Source organism: Pseudopipra pipra, chromosome 13 (assembly GCF_036250125.1).
Source record: "Pseudopipra pipra isolate bDixPip1 chromosome 13, bDixPip1.hap1, whole genome shotgun sequence".
Classification (NCBI taxonomy): domain Eukaryota; kingdom Metazoa; phylum Chordata; class Aves; order Passeriformes; family Pipridae; genus Pseudopipra; species Pseudopipra pipra.
In genome coordinates this window covers 20,419,531-20,440,367 of record NC_087561.1, presented here as the reverse complement: position 1 = coordinate 20,440,367, position 20,837 = coordinate 20,419,531, and the positions used below count along the sequence as shown (strand labels likewise).

At 56.9% G+C, this 20,837-nt stretch overlaps 2 protein-coding genes across 4 annotated transcripts; both read left to right on the top strand.

Annotated features, from left to right (window-relative positions):
- The first annotated feature begins 87 nt into the window (after positions 1-87).
- ARHGAP36 (Rho GTPase activating protein 36) lies at positions 88-16,048 on the top strand. Of its 2 annotated transcripts, XM_064670325.1 has the most exons (11): positions 88-1,522; positions 3,738-3,889; positions 6,803-6,865; positions 7,867-8,123; positions 8,651-8,846; positions 9,388-9,443; positions 9,904-10,054; positions 10,561-10,709; positions 11,617-11,787; positions 12,910-13,007; positions 13,946-16,048. In XM_064670325.1, exons 2-11 carry the CDS (start codon positions 3,775-3,777, stop codon positions 14,082-14,084), a joined length of 1,395 nt encoding a protein of 464 aa, XP_064526395.1. In that variant the 5' UTR covers positions 88-1,522; positions 3,738-3,774; the 3' UTR covers positions 14,085-16,048. The 2 variants fall into 2 exon arrangements, with proteins under 2 accessions (XP_064526395.1, XP_064526393.1); XM_064670323.1 differs by lacking the exon at positions 88-1,522 and having other exon boundaries at positions 1,551-3,889.
- A 164-nt stretch (positions 16,049-16,212) lies between these two features.
- LOC135421683 (regulator of cell cycle RGCC-like) lies at positions 16,213-20,520 on the top strand. Of its 2 annotated transcripts, XR_010434149.1 has the most exons (6): positions 16,213-17,107; positions 17,672-17,827; positions 18,419-18,499; positions 18,820-18,882; positions 19,046-19,312; positions 19,942-20,520. XR_010434149.1 is itself a non-coding variant. In XM_064670326.1 (5 exons), the coding sequence occupies exons 2-5, from the start codon at positions 17,674-17,676 to the stop codon at positions 19,947-19,949; spliced, it is 306 nt and encodes a 101-aa protein (XP_064526396.1). In that variant the 5' UTR covers positions 16,225-17,107; positions 17,672-17,673; the 3' UTR covers positions 19,950-20,520. The 2 variants fall into 2 exon arrangements, 1 of the variants encoding a protein (XP_064526396.1); XM_064670326.1 differs by lacking the exon at positions 19,046-19,312 and having other exon boundaries at positions 16,225-17,107.
- Positions 20,521-20,837: the final 317 nt, after the last annotated feature.

Here is a 20,837-nt window from a genome sequence, read left to right as displayed (position 1 = left end):
TTCCCTTGCTTTGTCTAGTGTTTGTTGCCTGCCAGGGAAGAGGAGGGGCTCCATCCCAGGTCCTCTGCCATGCTCCATCCCAAGTCTTCCACCACCATGGGGCTTCACCTTCCTTGTGAGTGTTGAGAGCTCCCCGCTTCCTCTGCAGCCTCTCTGATGATGTCTTCCCCAGGCAGTGAATTTGGGATTCACGACCTCTTTCCTCCCTCAGAGCAGCTGGACTTTGCAGATTGTGGCAGTGTTGGGGTGGATGGTGCTGCTAGTTTATACTGGTGACAAGGACGGGCAGTGAGGTGATGGCAGAGAAGACAGAACTGGGCAACCCCCCCCCCGGGTGCAGCTGCCTCTGGAGGGGGTTCTGTGCCTCGGCTGCGTGTTTGGGAGGAAGCTACAAGTGGGGCTGTGGCCTCAAAATGGAGCTGCCTTGGGGAAGGGAGCTGGTGGTGACTGGTGGCTGCTGGATCGGGAGAGCCAGAGATCCCTCGGGCAGCAGGAAGGGCAGAGCGGGGGCCCAAACAAGCAGGAGGTGTCAAGGGTGAAAGGGAGCCTTCCCTCCTGGGGAATGATGCTCTGGAGATGCAGAGCTGGCACGTGTTGCCCCTGGATCCCTGGAAGTGTTCCAGACCAGGTTGGATGGGGCTTGGAGCAACCTGGGACAGTGGAAGGTGTCCCTGCCCATGGCAGGGGGTGGGATGAGATGAGCTTTAAGGTCCCTTCCAACCCAAGGCACTCCATGATCATCACCACGTCATGGCTGTGGTCCCCAGGGAGCTCGTGGGTGTGTTAGCAGGCAAGGAGGTGCCAATTTTGGGTGTTAACACGTGTTTTGTGGGTCACTGTAGGTTTGTGAGGCTCTCCAGGGTCTGTAACTCCCCAGGGACAACCTGTGAGCTGTAGATCCATCCTGTCAGGCCTGGGAGCTCCTCAGTACCAGAACTCTGCAGGGACTCTGCATCCCCCAGGCCCGTGGTGGGTGTGGAGGGCATCCCTGTGCCCTGCCTGTGCCAGGCTCCGCTGGAGACACGATCACTGGGAAGATGCCGTGATGGAGCAGTGGGAAGGTCTGCATGGAGAGCTGAGGTGGAAACCATCTGCTTGGCCCACACTGACCAGTCCAGGCAGCACATTCCCAGTTCAGGTTCCACCTGCTGGAACAGCCAGCGCTCCGGTGGGTGTCCTGGTGCAAATGGATGGGAAAGCTCAGGATGGAAGGGATTGAGCAATGGTCGGTCCCTGCCAAGGCGCAGTGTCCGGCGTGGGAAGCACGGCTCCTTCCATCTAACCCTGCCCTCTCTCCACACGCTGCTTCTGGCTCTCGTTTCTTTTGGCAGAAAATTCACATTCTCATCCGCCCTCTCCTCCTCTCGGCTGTGGCGGCTCCTCTCCAGCACTTCCCTGCTTCTCCTCCTGCCTGTGGGCTGGGAAGGGACCCCAGAGCCACAGTGGAGACGCTGCTGTGAAAGGAAGGAAGAGCAAGGAGCTCCAAGAGCTGCTGGTCCTGCTGTGAGAGGACACAGGGAAGGTAAATGTGGGCTCTTTTTTTCAGCTGGGAAGAGAGAAACTTTGCTGCTGAAACTGGCAGAGCAGCCACAAATCCTTGGGAATGGAAGGGGCGGCTTGACTGAGCTGCTCCCCGTGAGATTCCATAAGGAAGCCCTACTGCTCTTTTCCAGTTAGTAAGATTCCTGCTCTGGCATCCCCCTGTGAAGGAGGATTTGTGGGGCTCTGGCTTCGCCCCTGCTGTGAGCAGCATTTCCCTTCCTGCGGGGAGCCCTGGTGCCTGCCCAGGCTGAGGGAGCCCTCCTGTCCCACAGGGCTCTGCAGGGATCACCCACCCCTGTCCCCAGCAGGGACACCCACAGAGCTGCTGCTCCGCCGGGCTGGGGCTGCTTTTCCCCATTTCACCTGTTCCCAGGGCATAAACCTGCAGCTGGGGCAAGAAGCAGGGGCAGGCGTTTGGGGTTAACTCCTGAAGGATGAATTTTGGGAGCACCAGCGGTGGGGGCACATCACTGGGTTCTTCTCATGGCGCCTGCGGTCGGGCAGATAAGCAGCAGCTTGTCCGGACTTCTCCTTCCTGCCTTCCCTCTGCTGCTCCCTCTCCCAACCGGGATTCCTTCTCCTCCTCACCCCGCGGCAGCCGCATCCTCCGGGACTCCGCTCAGGCAGGGGCTGTGCCTGTGGGCTCTGCCGGAGTGCGGAGCTTCACCTGCACGAAGGTAATTCCCTTCGGGGGTGTCTCTCCGGGGATTTGTCCGTCCGTCCAGCTGCAGTGGAGCTGCTCAGTCCTGCCAGGAGCTCACGACTGGCAGCGCTGCTGCTCCTCCTTCGCTCCAGATGCGGCAGAGGCACAGGAGCTGTCCCTGGCACACGGAGATGCTCTCAGCTGTCACAGACAAGGTGTCACCTGTGCCCTCCCCAGCCGGGCTGTCCCAGGGGAGCAGGATGGGACTTAAAAAAATACCCTATATTGCATTTATTTTACTCTGCCAGAGGGCAGGGTTAGATGAGATACTGGGAAGGAATTCTTCCCTGTGAGGGTGGGGAGGCCCTGGCCCAGGTTGCCCAGAGAAGCTGTGGCTGCCCCATCCCTGGAAGTGTCCAAGACCAGGTTGGACAGGGCCTGGAGCAACCTGGGATAGTGGAAGGTGTCCCTGCCCACGGCAGGGGGTGGGACTGGATGGGCTTTAACATCTCTTCCAACCCAAACCAGCTTGGGATGCTGTGATGTAGCTGAATTTCCTTTTTGTTGTGCCCTTCTGACGAGCTCCAAACAACTGTTTTATATTTATTTCCTTCTTAAATTTATGTAACTTTCTAAATGCCTCAGGGAATTGAAATTGAAAACCCGGCCAAAAAGAACCAGCCCCAGGGGCTGGGGTTGGCCAGCACTGTGCTGGGGCTGACACGGGAGACCTGTCCCGTTCCCGGGTGTCTCACCCTCATCCCTGGAGACTTCCAGGCATGTATTTTTCATTCCTGCCTCAAGCCCTCTTTGGGGAGGCTCCATTCACAGCCTGTACTCCGCCCTCGGCTCTGTTTTCCATCTGCTGCTGTCGTTGCTCTTTGGACTGTGCTGGGCTGTGCCGGGTGCCAGGCCTGTGGCACAGGAGGCACCGGGCTGGAGGCACTCAGGTCAGTGTGGGGTGAGGATCCACATCCCTGTATGGGCTCTTCTGGAGGCTGCACACAACAGGGAGGGCTCCCCAAAGGTGTGGGAGAGGGGATGGGGTGTTGGCGCGGGGCTGTGGGCTGTGGTCCAGCTTGTGCTGGGGGTAAAAGGGAGATCTGGTGACGTGCAGTTGTGATTTACAAGAGGTGAATCATAGAATCATGGAATTGTTTGTCTTGGGAGGGACCTCAAAGCTCATCTTGTTCCATGCAGGCACACCTTCCACTGCCCCAGGTTGCTCCAAGCCCTGTTCAACCTGGCCTTAGACACTTGCAGGGATGGGGCAGCCACAGTTTGTGCCTCATATATCTTTCAGGGAAGAATTTCTCCCTAATATCCAGTCTAAATCTCTTCCTTTAATGCCTCCAAGGCCCTTGCTTGGAAAGTCAAAGTGGGGTGGTGTGTCCAGGGCACCTGCAGCCCCACTGGCTCTTCAGAGAGGTGATGGAGGGACAAGTGTCTCCTGCAGAGACTCCCTGGGCTGTTTCCAGCAGCTTCTCTCCAAAAGCTGGCATCCCTGCCGTGTGCTCCTGACTCTTTTATTTCACATATGTGTGTTTTCCAGAGGACCTTTGTCTCAGCTGCTGTGCCAGGCCCCTGGGATGCAGCCCGTGGCCCTGCAGAGCCTGTCGGAGCTGGAAAGGGCCAGTCTGCAGGAGCTCGCCCTGTACCGGCTGCAGGAGAAGCTGCTCGTGGGGGATTTCAGCCTGGACAGAGGTACAGGGTGGGGGAGAGTGGAGAGGGTGGGAGAGGATGGAAACTAAGGCCCAAGGAGGGCTGAGGCTGAGCCATTAATGGTGCACGTCCCCACTCCAGTCTGCAGGATGATGGTTACGGAAAGACATTTGTGACACGTTTTGGTCCATTTTATTTTTCATTCCTGCTTTGGTCTGAGCCCCAGGGGCTAAGTCAGCCTTTGGAAGGGGTTTGCATGTCCACAGGAGTGTGAGAATGTGACCCTGCCCGTGTCTGCCTCCCATCTCCCCTTAACCCAAACCAGATGTGATGGCTTGGCGAGGTCCCTGCTGGGATTGCCTGAGTGCCGCTGGGTTGGGACAGGCTTTGCTGTTTGGATCCACATCCAGCACAAATTCCCAGTGCTGGGAAGGGGCTTATGTGAGACTGGAAGACGCGCTGGGAGATTAATGGGTGGATAAATTTAGGAGCTCCACAGGGACTGAGCATAGAGGCCCTGTCGGGGTTCCCAGGGCTGCCTGTGTCCCCCAACGTCCTCACAGCAAACTCAGTGAGCTGGGCTTCCACTGACTCCTTCCCACACTTACTTGTTACCCCCATGATGTGCCTCCTCTGCCCTGGGCCATATTTTGGCATCCCAGCAGGGCAGGGGGTGCCTCCAGCTCCCCACCTCTGGGGTCATGGGGTACCAGCAGAGGGAGCTCAGAGTTTCCAGTCCCCCCATCACTTCAGCAGGGCTGTCACCAGTACCAGGGCAGCTGGGGCTGGGACCTCCCAAGGATGGAGTCCCTGCAGTCTCTGGGGACCTCTCCCAGGGATGGAGCATTTCCCAATGCCCAGCCTCATCCTGGGCAGCAAGGGACACCCGAGTTTGGTTTCCTGTCTCAATTACTATCGGTAAGGTTTCGCACCATGAAACGAAACTTCATTCATGAAATGGCTTCAAGAAGAGTCCAGCAAAGTTCCCCTCTCCCTCCCAGAGCTCCAGTTGCTCCAGGGCTGCAGCAACAGTCCCTGAGGGACTTCGACCACAAACATCCTGGTTCTTTTTATATTTCATTTTATTTTGGGCTGTTGTGATCCCATTTGCAGTGACACCCTGCAGCAGTGGCTTCTCTAGGGACGAGTGCAGTGCCACCCCCCCCCACCCCCAAACCCAGTATTTCCTTCCTGGCTGGTTAATGTGCTGCTGGATAATTTTTTTGGCTTCTACACTCATGTTCCTCATTCCAGCTGTCACAACTTTCCTCTAAATCTTACAAAATAACCCAAACAACTACATATAATCTGTTCCTATAAAGAGACTTGCTTAGGAATGAGAAGCATGAGCCAGAACAGGGTGATGGTGGATGAGGGGAAGGCTGTGGATGGGTCTACCTGGACTTCAGCAAAGCCTTTGACACTGTCTCCCACAGCACACTCCTGAAAAAGCTGCAGCCCATGGCTTGGTCAGGGGTACTCTGTGCTGGGTCAGGAACTGGCTGGAGGGCTGGACCCAGAGGGTGGTGGGGATGGGGCTGCATCCAGTTGGCAGCCGGTCACCAGTGGTGTCTCCCAGGAATCAGTGTTGGGCCCAGTTCTGTTTAATGTCTTTATTGATGATTTAGATGAGGGGATTGAGTCCACCATCAGCAAATTTGCAGCTGACACCAAGTTGGAGGGGAGTGTTGATCTGCTGGAAGGCAGGAGGGCTCTGCAGAGGGACCAGGACAGGCTGGATCCATGGGCTGATTCCAAGGGGATGAGGTTCAACCAGGCCAAGGGCCGGGTCCTGCCCTTTGGCCACAACAACCCCCGGCAGCTCCAGGCTGGGCCAGAGGGGCTGGAGAGCAGCCAGGCAGGAAGGGAGCTGGGAGTGGGGATGGACAGGGAGCTGAACAGGAGCCAGAGTGTGCCCAGATGGCCAAGAAGGCCAATGGATCCTGGCCTGGATCAGGAACAGTGTGGCAGCAGGAGCAGGGAAGTGACTCTGCCCCTGTACTCAGCACTGGTGAGGCCACCCCTGGAGTGCTGTGTCCAGCTCTGGGCCCTCAGCTCAGGAAGGACATTGAGGTCCTGGAGCAGGTCCAGAGGAGAGCAACGAGGCTGGGGAAGGGACTGGAGCACAAGTGCTGTGAGGAGAGGCTGAGGGAGCTGGGGGGGCTCAGCCTGGAGAAGAGGAGGCTCAGGGGAGACCTCCTGACTCTGCAACTCCCTGACAGGAGGGGGGAGCCGGGGGGGGTCGGGCTCTTTTCCCAGGCAACCATCAGCAAGACAAGAGGGCTGGGTCTTCAGCTGTGCCAGAGGAGGTTTAGGTTGGATTATCAGGAAGAAATTCTTTCCAGAGAGGGTGCTCAGCCATTGGAATGGGCTGCCCAGGGAAGTGGTGGATTCTCCATCCCTGGAGGTTTTTAAGGTGAAACTGGATGTGGCATCAGTGCCATGGGCTGGGAACCACAGCGGGGTTGGATCAAGGGTTGGACTTGATGATCTCAGAGGTCCCTTCCAACCCAGCTGATTCTGTGATTCTGTGTGTTCTCAAAGGATTTAAGGTGTGCAGTGACTGAGTTGTCAGTTCGTTGCTGCTGGATGTGCAACATGGGAGTCCTCCAGACCAGGCTGGGATAGGTGATGGTTTTTTGTCCAACTTCATATGTCTGTGCCCTCTAAAACATTCCCAAAAGCCTTTCTGGGCCGCATTCCTCGTGTAGTGCCATGGGGTCCTGGTACCTGAGTGCCAGTCCCTCCATCCCTTCACCTGAGGAGGATGATGCCCGTCCCCAGGACTGTTCCCCAGGCATCCCATGGGACTCATGGATCCCTCAGGGCTGTGGCCATCACCGCAACGTCCCCACATCCAGAGGCTCCAGAGAGACAGGTGTCTGTGAGGAGAGCCCATGCTGAACCAGCCCCATGATCCTGGTGCCCAACCTTCACCTTCTCTTCTCCTCCTAGATGGACCCAAAGGCAGTAAATCCATCCGGCAGAAGCTGGAGAGCTTCTCAAAGGAGAGGAAAGGTGAGCAGCCTCCCCTTTCCCTGGGGTTTGGTCCCTGCTCTCAAGTGGAATTGGTGATTTTTGGTGGGGTGAGCTGGGAGGTGCCTGAATCCAGCAGGTTGCTTCATCCCAGGTTGTTTTGCTGTTTTTGGAGTCAGGTGGAGCAGCACGAACGTGACGGAGCCTGGAAGGATGGAATATGTGTGCACATAAACGTGCATTTTCAAGCTGTTTATAAATGTTGCATATAAATGTTTCTGTCTGCCCATTTTGCCCCAGTCTCGCTGCTTCCAGTTCCATTTTATCATCCCTTGAAGGATTTCAGTGGCAGCCCTGGGGAACCCAGAATCCTAGAGCAGAGCCAGGCAGGAATGAGCTTCCCCACACCAGTACAAAGCCACCTCAAGGAAACTATTGAAATTATTGTCTCATATTTTACTAAATGGATTTGTGGCTTGTGCTCCCGGGGTAGTGCAGAGTCTGGGGGTGAGGAGAGCTCTCCTTGTCAGAGGGATGGAGAGGGACAGTTATTTGGGAAGAATACCACTAATACCAAGGCTGTTCTATGTCAGCAGATGTAGCTGAGACAAACCCTGTAGAAAACTGGAAGGTTAGAATTTGGGAAGAATCTTTTGGTTTGGATATTTCTGGTGATTTATGAAGTCTTTGCTTCATAAGTACCATGGGGTTGGAACCAGTAATATGAAAGAAAGCCCAGGAAAAACTGGGACAGGCTCCAACAGGCTCTCTGATGGAGACCAGTTTTCCTTCCCAGCTCCCCTGTGTCTCTTTCCTCTTCCTCCAGCATCCCATTTCCCATGCCATGCCCTCCCTGCTCAGATCTCTGGCACTCAGGGTCCCACCACACAGTGCCCTGGTGCTTTCCAGGGGCAGCGGCCTCCTCTGAGTTTGCCTGGGCCCTTGGGAATGTTCTTCCCACCTGCTCCTGGGGGCAGGAAACCTGGACTGAGTGCAGCTCCCTCCCCGGTGACGCTTTTCCCTTTCTCCCGTGTTGTTCCCAGACTGCTCTCCTCACACCTTCGGGATCCCGCTCTCCCAGGTCATTGCCAATGACCGCACCCACCGGCAGCTCCAGGAAGCCGTGGGGAAGAGTCGCCGGCTCTGCCTGGAGGTGGAGGCCACGGTGACCAGGTTTCGGGCTCAGAGGCAGAAGAAATCTGGGATGGGCCCAAGCTGTGTCCGAGCACCTGATGGGGGCTTCCCAGAGGAGCCACTTTCCCCAGCTCTTCCGGACAAGAGCTTCTGGAGCCAGCGAAGGGTACGGTCCCAAAACGGGCTGTGATGGTGCTGTAGGATGGGGGGTCTGAATTCAGCAAGAAATGGGGTTTTCCTGGGTCTTTTCTTAACAAATGTAAGTCAGTCGTGCTCCATGCAGGGCTGATCCCAGGTTGCCCTCAGGGAAATGAGGATGGCCCTGCTCCCCCTGGAGAGGGACTGTGAGAGGTGGGAGGATCTTCACCAGCTGAGCTCTTACTGAGCCAGGGTTACCAGGAGGACATTTCAGGGTCAGGAGGGTCGATTCATATCAGATATGGAGAAGAAATTCTCCCCTGTGAGGGTGGGGAGGCCCTGGCACAGGTTGTTCAGAGAAGCTGTGGCTGCCCCATCCCTGGAAGTGTCCAAGGCCAGGTTGGACGGGGCTTGGAGCAACCTGGGACAGGGGAAGGTGTCCCTGCCCATGGCAGGGGGTGGAATGGGATGCTGCCTTTTCCCACAAACCTCTGAGGTGGCAGTGAGCACTGGGATCTGTGGGGTCATTCCTGCCACCCCTCTGCTCCATCCCAGGGGGCCATGTCTGTGGATTCCATCGCCGACCTGAGTGACAACGTGTCCAAGCTGCTGGAGGCACTGCAGCTCTCACACCCCCACGAACTGGACCCACGGAGAGTCCTGGGCAAGAAGAAGATGCTGAGCCTCAACCCCATCACCTGGCAGGTCCCACGGATCGTGGAGAGGTGCTGCACACACATTGAGACGCATGGTAAGGGCGTGGGTGCCTCCGGCAGGTCCCGTGAGAGGCAGGAAAAACCCACTGTGTGTGGTGGGCTGGGACATTCCAGCCTGGCTATTCCCCAGAGTGGGAGGAGGCTGCTGGTTTAGTGGGCATGGATTTGTTTGAAGGTTGGATCTGATGATCTTGGAGGTCTTTTCCAACCTTAAATGATTCCACAATTCCGGGGGCAGGCCATGCTCCCAAAGAGCCACCTGTGGAGAGTTCTCTGGGCTGGAAGCTGCATCAGAAGGGAATGTCACTGTGTGTATCAGTGACCATGTCTGGTGCCTTAACTCCCACTGCACATCCAGGCCCTCCCTCAGAGCAACTGTAGGGATGAGCTGTCCTCCCTTGCCTACAGACAATCCCAGAAAATCTCGCAGCTCCACAGCCTTTCCTTTTCCCCACGCTGCCTGGAGAGGGAAGGGTGCACACGAGAGCCCCTGCTATGGTGCTGAGGTGCTCCCAGGACCAGCTGGGGTGGGAGGGATCTGTGGGGATGCACAGCACTAACCTGCCTGTCTCCCAGGTCTCCAAACAGTGGGAATCTTCCGTGTTGGGAGCTCCAAGAAAAGAGTTCAGCAGGTAAAGGGAGACTTTTACTGTGTCCTCGTGGCCATACCACATCCAAAGGTCAGAGGCTTGTATGGATGGGGATGAATAGAACAGGCACTGGTGTGGAGAGGTCTAAAACATCCCAGGCACATGCTGGATCACAGGCAGCCTAGGTCCTGCTGCTGGGTCCTTCTTCCAGCCAGGAGACCAGTCCAGCTTCTTCCCTCCAGCCTGTCTTTGGCAGATGAGCCTCCATCCCCTGGTTGGCACTTCAGAGCCAAGGGCTCCATCTGGTCCCATGGCCCATCCAAAGGGCAGCAGAAGGCTGCTGGGCTCTGACACACCTTTTTTGGGTGCCCTGCTTTGGGGGGACATTGGGAGTAGCCGACCCTCGTATCCTGCCATGGCAGTAGCCCTCCTGACAGGATGACTCCTCCAAAGAGTAAGAACTGACCGTTGCATTATTCTTTTCATCTCTTCCATCTCTAAGCTGAGGGAGGAGTTTGACCAGGGGCTGGATGTTTTTTTGGATGAGCATCAAAGTGTTCATGATGTGGCTGCTCTGCTCAAAGAGTTTCTTCGGGATATGCCGGATTCCCTGATTCCCAGAGAGCTCTATGGAGCCTTCCTCAGCACAGCCAGTGAGTACCTGCAGAGCGGAGACTGCGCAGAGTCATGGAATGGGTTAGGTTGGAAGGGACCTTAAAGCCCATCTCACTCCAGCCCCCTGCCATGGGCAGGGACACCTTCCACTAGCCCAGCTCCAAGCCCCATCCAACCCGGCCTTGGACACTTCGGGGGATGGATCCTTCCTCACCACCCTCCTTTTCCAAAACCACTGGACAATGGTGGGATGGGTGATGTGCTGCCTGGCACTGCCATGGGCAGTTACTCTCATCTGTGGGTTTGGGGGATTTTTTTCAAAATTGGATTATAATAATCCCTCTGGACCAGGACAGTCTTTGACTGTGGGGCTGTGCAATACACAACACCATCACATCACAGCCCTTGCTGGGGTCTCTCATCCCATGGGATGAAGGATGGGACACCAGCCTGGCTTCCTCCCGAGCTCTTTCCCGTGGGTGTAGAGGAAGGCTGGAAGTGCCTGTTCGGCTGGAATCCTCACTAACAGCTGCTCTCTGCCCAGCCATGGAGGGGCCAGCACAGCTGGATGCCCTCCAGCTGCTTCTCTTCCTGCTGCCCCCCTGCCACAGCGACACCCTGCACCGGCTCCTGCGCTTCCTCGGAGAGGTGGCCCGGCACGCCGAGCACTCCTGGGATGCTGATGGCCAGGAGGTGAGGCTGATCCAAAGGGAACCACTGCATGGGGAAGGGGTGCTCAGGCTGCAGTGGTTAGAACCGAGCAGAGCTACTTGCAGGCCTAGGTGAACCCTCTGGAAAAACCAAATCCATCACAGAATCATTTAGGTTGGAAAAGCCCTCCAGGATCACCGAATCCAACCTGTGACTGATCACCTGAGTGACCTTGTCACCCGGACCAGAGCACTGAGGGCCACATCCAGGTGTTCCTCCAGTCCATCTGCAGGGATGGGGACTCCACCACCTCCCTGGACAGCCCCTTCCAATGCCTGACAACCCTTTCCGTGAAGAAATTCCTCCTGATGTCCAGCCTGAACCTCCCCTGGCACAGCTTGGGGCTATGTCCTCTTGTCCTGTCAAAACAGGATGAATCCCATGTCCACAACAGGCCTGTGTGGCTCAGGCTGGCTCAGAGATTTTCAGGGTGCCAAAAACCCCAGAGAGACCTGGCTGTGTGTCCATAGGCAGCACGAGGGGCATTTTTTGTGGACTAATTCTGGTTTCTCACCTCCCAGTTCCATGAAGTCACTTGTGTGACTGTATGTTGAGGTTGATTTTGATTTCTCTAGACAGCTCCGAGTCTCTCCATGATTCAGGTGCTGGTTTTGTCCCCTAATGGGAGATGATAGGGAAATATTGATCCTTGGTAGGGGCTGGGAACATGGGACATGTGGGAATGGAGGCAAGGAGGGGATGAGCGTGTGCTTCAGCACCTTTGTGCTGGTCCTGACACCAGCTCAGAGGGGACCAAACTGGACCCAGACCATCACCCCAGCCCCACCCACCAGCTCATGTTCCTGCCCTGGGGTGGGTGACAATATCCTGGGACATCCCATGCTGGTACTTCCATAATCCTCAGTTTCCCTTTGTGCTTCCTTGCTAGGTTCCTGGGAATAAAATGACAGTTTCAAACCTGGCCACAGTCTTTGGTCCCAACATCCTGCAGAAGGAGAAGCCTGGAGAGAAAGACGCTGGTGCCCTGAACTTTGAGGACAGCGCTGCCATAATCCTGGTGCTCCAGAGGCTGATCGAGCACCACCAGGCCCTGTTCTTGGTAGGTGAGGCTCCTCAGGGCAGCTCCTCTAGACCTCCCTTCCCTCTGAACTCTCCCAGTGGCAGCAGAGCAAGGGGGTGTTCACAGCCCTGCCCAGGAGCAGGTGACTCTAGTTGGCTTTGGGAACACGGCTCATTCCTCACGGTGTAAATATGGATTTAGGATGGCTTGATTTAGGTGCCATCGTAAGGGCACAGCTGAGGGTTGTGCCGTGGAGGTCCCCTCTTCTCTGGCACCTCCCACCTTGGTGATGTCTGACTGAGCTCCTCTGGGACAGGGAACGTCTGGCCAACACCAGGGGTGGCATCTGGGGGCTGTTTCTCCCTCAGACTCCCAGTGAGGGGGGAAAGAAGTCGAAAAATGGGAGAGCCTAGAATAGGGAAGGAGCTGGAAGAGGATGGCATGGGGTGGAGTGCCAAAGCCTCAGGTAGGTGTGGGCAAGATGTAACAGCAGGGAGAGCTGGTGAGGGCAGTGAGGGACCACTTCAGATCACTTCAGATCCACTCTTCAGCAGGAGTCAGGCAGTGCTCATCTCATACTGGGGGATGCATCGCCCTGGGATTCCCAAAAGCTTCTTTTAGAGTCATACAAAGGCTCATATGGGAAGAAGAGAGCTCTGGGCCTCCAGATCAGCTAGATCAGGGCTGCAATCTGGCTGGGCTTTACTTCTTTCCAGGGATGGGGAGCTGTGACCTCTCCAGGTCCTGTCCCAGGGCTGCACCATCATCAGGGGAAGTTTTTTGTCCCTGTCAGAGGTGCCCCTGCTGCACCTTGGTTTGTGCCCATCCTCTGTGATGGGTCTGGCTCCATCCTCTCTCCACCCTCCCACAGGATACTTGCAGGCAACAAGAGCCCCCACAGGTTTATGAGAATGGGACATTTCAGTCAAAAAGCTTCATAGCAATTTTGGGGGTCTGCGGGGAGCCAAAAGACCAGGGTTGCTGGGGGAAAAGCGGGGGCTGAGATCCTGGAGAGCCCGGGAGGTGTGTGGGATGTGACACCAACATGGTGTGTCCACGACCACGTATTGTCCTGGAGTCCTTCCACTGTCCTGGGCTGCCCCTGCTCATCCTCCTGCCGAGGGGGACCCCACGAGCGAGTGTGTCCGTGTGTGCCCCCAGGTGTCTCCAGAGATGCAGTGTGACATCCTGAGGAGGCTGTTCCAGACAGATCCCGATGTCATTGACTACCTGCTGCGCAGGAAGTTTCCTGCCGTGCCGTAAGTCCCCACGAGGCTCCTCCCTGCACGGGGCCAACCCTGCTGATCTTCCTCCAGCCTTCCTCTTCCCTCCACTGCTTCTGCTCATGAGCCTCCCCAGCAAAAGCCCTTCACATCCCAGCTTTCCTGTCCCTCAGAGCTCCCTGTTCTCCTTGTTTCCTCCCTCAGGTCCCCTCCGGAGCATCAGAATCCCTTCTTGTCCAGCCCCTTCCTCTGCTCCTGCCTCTCAGGGTTGCATGCTGATACCTGCTCCATGTTCAGGCTTCTCTAAATCTTCTTTGCCCTTGGTGCCCACATTTCCATGCATTTTTTTGCCTTGTCCTGTGTGTCTGTGCATCCACTTTTAGGCTCCAAGATGGGACAGTCCCACTTTTAGGTTCCAAGATGGGACAGTCCCACTGAGGCTCAGAATTGGAGCTCATGCTCTTCCCTGTGATTAAATACAGTGGGATTAAATACAGATTAAATACCTCGTGTCCCATAACTGGGCCCACCATCACAGCACCTAATGCAGGAGGGGGTTTGCTCTCTGGGGTTAGAAGCAGGGGATCTTTGGAAGCAGGGGACACTCAAGAGCCTTTGGTCTCCTGGTAGAGCTGGTGACTCTTCAGCAAACAGGGACTGTCCTGTGTGAGGGGTTTTCCTGGACCACAGGCCACATCCAGGCCAGGTTGGACAGGATTTGAAGCAAACTGGTCTAGTGGAAGGAGTCCCTGCCCATGGCAGGGAGTTGGACTAGATGGTCTTCAAAGTCCCTTCCAACCCAAACGTTGGATTCTATGGTACAGTTCCTTGTCTGTCTTCACATTCCCTTTGGGGCTGTCCAGAGATGGCAGTCTTTGGGATCTTTGGGATCACTGCTAGAGGACACTTTGGAGTGGAGTTGGCAATAGAAGCATTTGCAATTAGCATCTCTCTCTTTTTTTTTGCCTCCTTAGGCAGCTGGAGCATGAGGGTTCTGCAGAGGGCCACTCTCCCTCCGCACTGCCCGGCTGGACACGCAGCCTGGAGAGCAGCTCGGTCTCCTCGGAGCTCTACAGCAACGTCTCATTCCTAAACCTGCACGTTGGCATCTAGTGAGCCCTGGCCAGGCCCTCTGGACAAACTGGGCAGCCTTTCCCAGCAAAAACCAGTCCTCTGCCCCACTTCGGGGGAAAGCCCTGTGCCTGTGCCGTGGGGGTGCGTGTGTGGGGCAGAGCTGTGCTCGGCAGCCACTAGCATGGGCTGTCACCTCCTTGCAGGTCCAAAGCACTGCTGTGCCCCTGGCACAGTCCTGCCTCTGCCATCTGCTTCATCGGAGTTTGGGGAATGAGATTCCCATCCCCAGAGCTGAGGGGACTGGAGCGTCCATCTTTCGAGGGAAGGCTGAGGGAGCTGGGACTGTTCAGCCTGGAGAAGAGACAACTTGTCCCCCAAAGGGACCTTATGGATGTATCTAAGTGCTTTTGTAAGGGCCTGGAGTGACAGGACAAGGGGGAATGGCTTCCCACTGCCAGAGGGCAGGGTTAGATGGGATATTGGGAACAAATTCTTCATTGCGAGGATGGTAAGGCCCTGGCACAGGTTGCTCAGAGAAGTTGCCATGGGCAAAGGCATCTTCCACTGGACCAGGTTGCTTCCAAGACTCCATCTAGCCTGGTCCTGAACACTTCCAGGGATGGGGCAGCCCCGGCAGAGGGATGAAAGAGTACTTTTGTGAACAAAACCAGGCTGGAGTGTCTGGTGGAACAGCAGCACGGGGAGGGATGGGGATGTTTAAAGGACCAAAGCTCCATCAGTGCTTTGCTCCATGAGGGTTTTCCTACATTCACATCCAGAGTTGGTCCATGGATGATGGTCCATGATTCTAGATCATCTTCAAGGTCCCTTCCAACCCAAAACATTCTGTGAGAGGTGGAATGGGGAATCGCAGCCAGGGCCAGCTCTCCAGGAAGCTTTGGGCTGGTGGGATGCTCCCATGTGTCATAGCTTTGGGCACATCTTGTAGTACTGAGAGGATGATGAAGGGCTGGATGACCCTTTCCTTGCTGCTGGCCTGAGGGGGAGGATGGATTCATATTCCATATTCTGCCACAGCCTGTGCCCAGTACTGGTCTAAAGGCACCAGAGTCTCGGGGCTGGGCTCTTATTTTGCAAAGGTCCCTTCCCTGAGGATGGGTACAGTTGGGATGGGTGGGGAAGTATTTCCTGGAGGAGTGTGTGCTGTGAGATAGCTGGTGAGACCTCCCTGGTCTCTGGTCTCTGATAAGCCCCAGAGACCAGCAGTGCTGTCGAGTCTGTGGGAGTGGATAAGCTCGGGACACCATGGGGCTGCTGAAGGTTCCTGAGGTCACCAGCACACCCGAGTGTCCACTGTGAAACCAACACCATGTCCAGCGGCTGGGCTGGGTGGGATTGTACCTGCTGCAAGAGCAGCCCCTCTGGGGACCTTCCAAATTCCTTCTTAGGGTGGTAAAACGATGGCACAGGTTGCCCAGAGAAGCTGTGGCTGCTCCATCCCCAGAAGTGTTCCAGCCAAGCTGGACAGGGCTCAGAGCAACCTGGGACAGTGGAAGGTGTCCCTGTCCATGGCAGGGGTTGTAACTGGATGGGTTTTAAGGTCCCTTCCAACCCACATCATTCCTGACTCCGTGATTCTGTGGATGAGACAGGGATGCTGACACATGAGGCAGCTCTTTGCAGGAAAAGTCGTGTTGAAGTTCACTTTCCCAGCGCCACAGAGGGGGCAGGGAGGGCATGTGGGGCTCGCTGGGAAGCGCCATCTTTCTCCTTTTGCTACCAAAACTATAAAAATCACTGTAGGGTGTTTCTCCCGCCACATCAGAAGCCTAAAACTGCTCAGTGCCGGTGGGATATTGCTGGAAACTCCACTTGAGGGCAGCCCAACACCGGCCTGCCCACAGCCTCCCTGAGCTGCACGGACACTCCTCCGCCTGAAGGAGCAGCCGGCTGGCGCTGCTGGAACACACCAGCGCTTGCTTAGAGCTGCTCTCTTTCAGCCTCACAAAATAAACCCCGTCCCCGATCAGTTGCAAAGCTCATTCAGGGAGCCTCGGCATTGCTCCGAAGAGTCCAGTGGCTTTTGCCACGCTCCAGGTTCTGTTCTCGTGGGCTCTTTGCCCTGGTTGTTGTTGGGTTGTTAATGTTTGGGGGTGTCTGTTGTTGCTGAGGGGGTGGTGGCTGTTTTGGGGGGTGGTGGCTGTTGTGGGTTGTTGGTGTTTCGGGGGGAGTTGCTGCTGTTGGAGTGGTTCTGGCTGGTTCTCAGCACCAACCTCACCAAAACCGTCTTGAAGCACTCAGCACTGGTGGGGTTTCACATCTGAAGTCAAGCTTAGGGCTTGTGTGAAGGGCACAACAGGGAATATCTGCAGGAGCGGGATCAACTGCTCGGATTCGTGAGTGATTTTAGGGTCAACGGCAAAGAAAGCAGGGCCCATTCCCTTCTTTTTTTTTTAATGCCCGTGTCTACCCTCATGCTGCTGAGCAGGATCCAGGGTGCTGCCCAGACACAGAGCTCTGGGCTTGACAGCTCACTGGGAAAACTGGAGGAGAAAATCGTGGAATTGCTGAGGTCGGAAAAGCCCTCCAAGACCATCCAAGTTCAAGTGCTCCCCCAACACTGCCAAGGCCACCACTAACCCATGTCCACGAGTGCCACGTACACATGGCTTTTAAATCCTCCTAGGAACGGGGACTCCATCGCTGCCCTGGGCAGCCTGTGCCAGGGCTGGACAACCCCTTTCCATGAAGGAATTTTTCCCAATATCCAACCTAAACCTTCCCTGGCATAACTTGAGGCCGTTTTTCCCTCGTTCCCTGGGCGCAGAGCTCCCCCCTGCTCCACCCACCTCTCCGGGGTGTGTGGAGAGCTCAGGTCCCCCCCCGAGCTCGGGCACGGACGGGGGGGTGATCCCAGGACCCGCCCGGGATCCCCTGGGAGCGCCCGTTGGGGCGGAGCCTCTTGGAGGCCCCGCCCAGGCCCCGCCCACCCCATCACCGGTTTGGGGCCAAAACCGCCGGGACCGGGACCCGCCGCTGCCGCGGGACCGGAGCACGGGGAGCGGAGCAGAGCCCGCCGAGCAGAGCCCGCCGAGCCGCCGGTGAGTGCCGAGCCGAGCCGAGCCACCTCCTCGGAACACCCCCTCCCCGCCCGCAGGGACTCTGTTCCTGCATTCCCCCCCACAACTCGCTGCGCATCCCCTCGGGAATCCCCGGGAGCGGGATAGAGCCTGGAGCTCCCGGACTGTCCTGGCCGGGGATTGTAGTCCCTTCCACCTCCCATCCAGGCTGCCCAGAGAAACTGTGGCTGCCCCATCCCTGGAAGTGTCCAAGTCCGGGTTGGACGGGGCTTGGAGCAACCTGGGCTAGTGGAAGGTGTCCCTGCCCATGGCAGGGGGTGGGACTGGATGGGTTTTAAGGTTCCTTCCCATCTAAACCATTCCGAGATTCTATCAAGCCCCTTACCTGGATAGGACAGATTCATACTGGGTTGGACACCAGCTCAGCTGTGGGATGAGCTGGAGGGATGTCTGAGGTGTCCAAGGAGCTCAGAGTAAGGCTGAGAACTGCCTGCAGGGAGGGGACCTGCATCCTGGCTCTGTCCCGTGCCCAGCCTGGGGCTGCCTGCAGGGTGGGTGCTCCAACACCCCCTTCTTGCCCCCCAGCGATGGCCGAGGAGCTCAGTGACCTGCTCAGGGAGTTTGATGAGGTGATGGAGGACTTTGACCGAGGCCCTGCATGTCAGTACCAGCAGCACCTGGAAGAGCTGAAGAGGAAAGTGGGACACAGCGTGTACGACAGCGGCATCGATGAGCTGGAGAGTGAGTCTGGGGCTGGGAACGAAATGGATGAGCTGGAGAGTGAGTCTGGGGCTGGGAACGAAATGGATGAGCTGGAGAGTGAGTCTGGGGCTGGGGAATGACGAGCCATGGGGGAGGATGATGTCTGTTGGTGTGGGAGCTCTGGGGTTCCTCCATGGAAAACCACTGAGCTTTCTGCTGATGCTGCCTGACTCATCCCTGGTGGGCTGGATGAGCAACACTGCAGGGATGACCGCTGGATCCTGGCCCAGGACCTGCCAACATCTGTCAGGGCTCCTTCTGCTGGGCTGGCTGCTGCACGACTGTGGGAGGCTTGGGATAAGTGGGAGCTCAGAGGGACCCAATTCCATGTAATAACCCTGAGAGTCCTCGTGACTGTGCCCAGACAGCCTCTTGTGATCTTTGGCCCAAGAAAGAAGCTCAGTTGCCTTTTTCCAAGCATTCCTGGTACCAGGGGAAGAGCAGATGGGCTGTCCAAGCACGAGGCAGGACCTGGCACCCCGTGCCACGCGTGCGGTCGGTCCCTGCTCCTGCAATGTGCCCATCAGGTGCCTGTGGCCGGGGCCAGGGACTGATGTTTTGTGTGTGCAGGTGCCAGCACATCCCCAGGAAGCAGCCTCAACTCCAGCGAGGAGCACCTCAACACCCCAGCTGACACTTACCCCACCAAAGGTGAGCCTGGCCCTGTCCCCAGGGGTCTGCCAGTGCTTCCTTCCACGTGCTCAGCCTGGCTTGGTGACAACTGGGCTTCCCTGTATGGGGGTTGTCAGTGGGGTCCTGCAGGATTAGGAGATGGGACTGAGCCCTGGCTGTTCCTGGCAGGATCCTGGAACAGCCACCAAGCTGGATTAGTGTGTTCCTGGTCAGGAATGGAAATGGGATGGAAACAGCTGCAGCTGGAGCTGCTGTGGTTAGGAACAAGGGGTAGAGGGTCTTTCCTCTCCCAAGTAAGAGGAGGAATGGGAAGACCTGACCATATTTCTCCCCACTAGCTAAGCTTGGTGACACGCAGGAGCTGGAGGAGTTCATCGCGGACCTGGATAAAGCCTTGGAGGGTACGTGCCCAGCTCTGATCCCTGCACTTCCCATGTGCTGGGGCTCCTCCACTGCCCCTGGCCAGCACCCCTCCTGCCTGGGGGTCCTGCTGCAGGGCACTTGGAGCCCAGGTTTGGTCTTTTCTTTTGGCGAGGGGCTCATGGATGTCACTTCCCTCTTCAGGCTCTTTCAGCTGGGGCAGAAATACAAAGGCTTAAGTGTGTTCCCTGTCTGCTGCCTCAGCTTCCTCCAGCTGATGAGCTGGAGGTGCTGGTACCTGGGGAAGGGACTGAGGATATGAAGGCCATGTTGGTCCTGGCAGTGATACCCAACAGGACAACCTGCAGAGCTGTTGATGTTTTTGGGAAGATGCAGAGGTGCCTGTGGCTCTCTGCCTGCAGCCTCCCTCCAGCTCCTGCTTGGAGGCTGCTCTTTGCTTGAGGGAGAAAGGTGAGCAGGAGGAAAAGAGGATTTTTCCTTGTGGTATATCCTAGCCCTGTGGAAATATCCCATCTGGAGGGAGGAGAGTGGGTCTGTGCGATGGCAGAAAGGGGAATCCCAGCCTGTGGGTTGTGTTCTTCTTCTCCACGTGTTTCTGTCCTGATGAGGGCCTGGGGGTGTCACTGGGGAAGGGAGTGATGCTGTGTTGGGCAGCTCTGGCAGCTGCACCACAGCAGCTCTATGATCTGGTGAGGTTGGCTGCTCCCCAGTAGCTTCCTTGCTGGGGAAACTGAGGCAGGGGCCACACTTCCTCTCACAGGGGAACAGCGTGACAGGCTGGAGGCAGAGAGAACTTGATTTAAAAAAATAATGAGATACTTCCCCCTACACGGACCGTGTAAGGCACAGTTCCTGTATCTGTTCCCTTCCCTGAGTATCCAAAATGAGGTGGCTGGTGGGAAGTGTTGCTCTGCAGGCCCCAGCCGTGCTTGGAGGGAGTGAGACAAGAAGGGGACCAGAGCTGTCTCCCATCCCCCAGATTTCTGCTCTAACCCTGCTGCTGGTGGTGCCAGGGGGTCCAGTGCAGCCCCCCCAGCCATCGTCTCACCATCTTCTTTCCCCTCTGTATCATCCTGCAGAGATGTGAGATGTGGTTCGGGCTTTGGAGAGGAGGATCCCCAGCAGCTGAGCCCCCCTCATGCCTGCCTGATGCACCCTCTGCTTCTGCACCCACTGCTGGCCTGGGGATGGCTCCTGGGACCATGCTGGGGACGGGGACAGGCGCAGGGACAGGCGGTGGGGACGGATCCGGCCATGGGACAGTGGTGGCAGGACCCTGCCAGCGCCGAGAGAGGAGAACCCGGGGTGGGCACTGGGCTCTGCCCTGCACGGGGGCTGGTGGCTCCTGGGACTGAGTGGGTTGAGGAGGTCTGTGCCACTGATGAAGCCCTTGGAGACCCCCTGGGTGATTTTGGGGAAGGACATCAGTGTTACCTTGGTGTCCCCTCCAGATTGGGAAAACCTGTTCCCCCAGTGGCATCTGTCACAGGTGGTGGCAACCACTGCTGGCCCTTTGCTTTGCATGGGGACCCCCAAATCTGGCCCATCCCTGCCCCCCAAGTGCCTCTGCCCCAGCTGCTGCTGCTGTAAATACTGTAAAAAGGATGTTTTGGGCTGTACAGAGAGAATGTGTTTCTATAAACAGGATTTTAAGCCTCTGTTTGTCTTTGTCCATCCTTTTCCTGTGTGTGGGGGGGGAGCAGGGATGCCTGGGCCATGCCCCGGCCCTGGGGCTGCCAGCCTGTGGGACTGGCATTGGAAAAATGGGGGGAGAGACCTCAGGGAAGCGAATTCAGCAGCATGTGCCTGCCTGAAGGAGGGTATTGGATTGGGAATCCCTGGTCCTCCGTTCCACTTGGCTCTTGGACAGTGTGGAGTGGGCGAGGGGGCAGAGTCCATCCCTTTCCCACTCCATCTGCTCAGGGAGATGGGCCACTGCCTGCTCCTCTGTCTGGGGTGGGTGACGCTGCTCTGA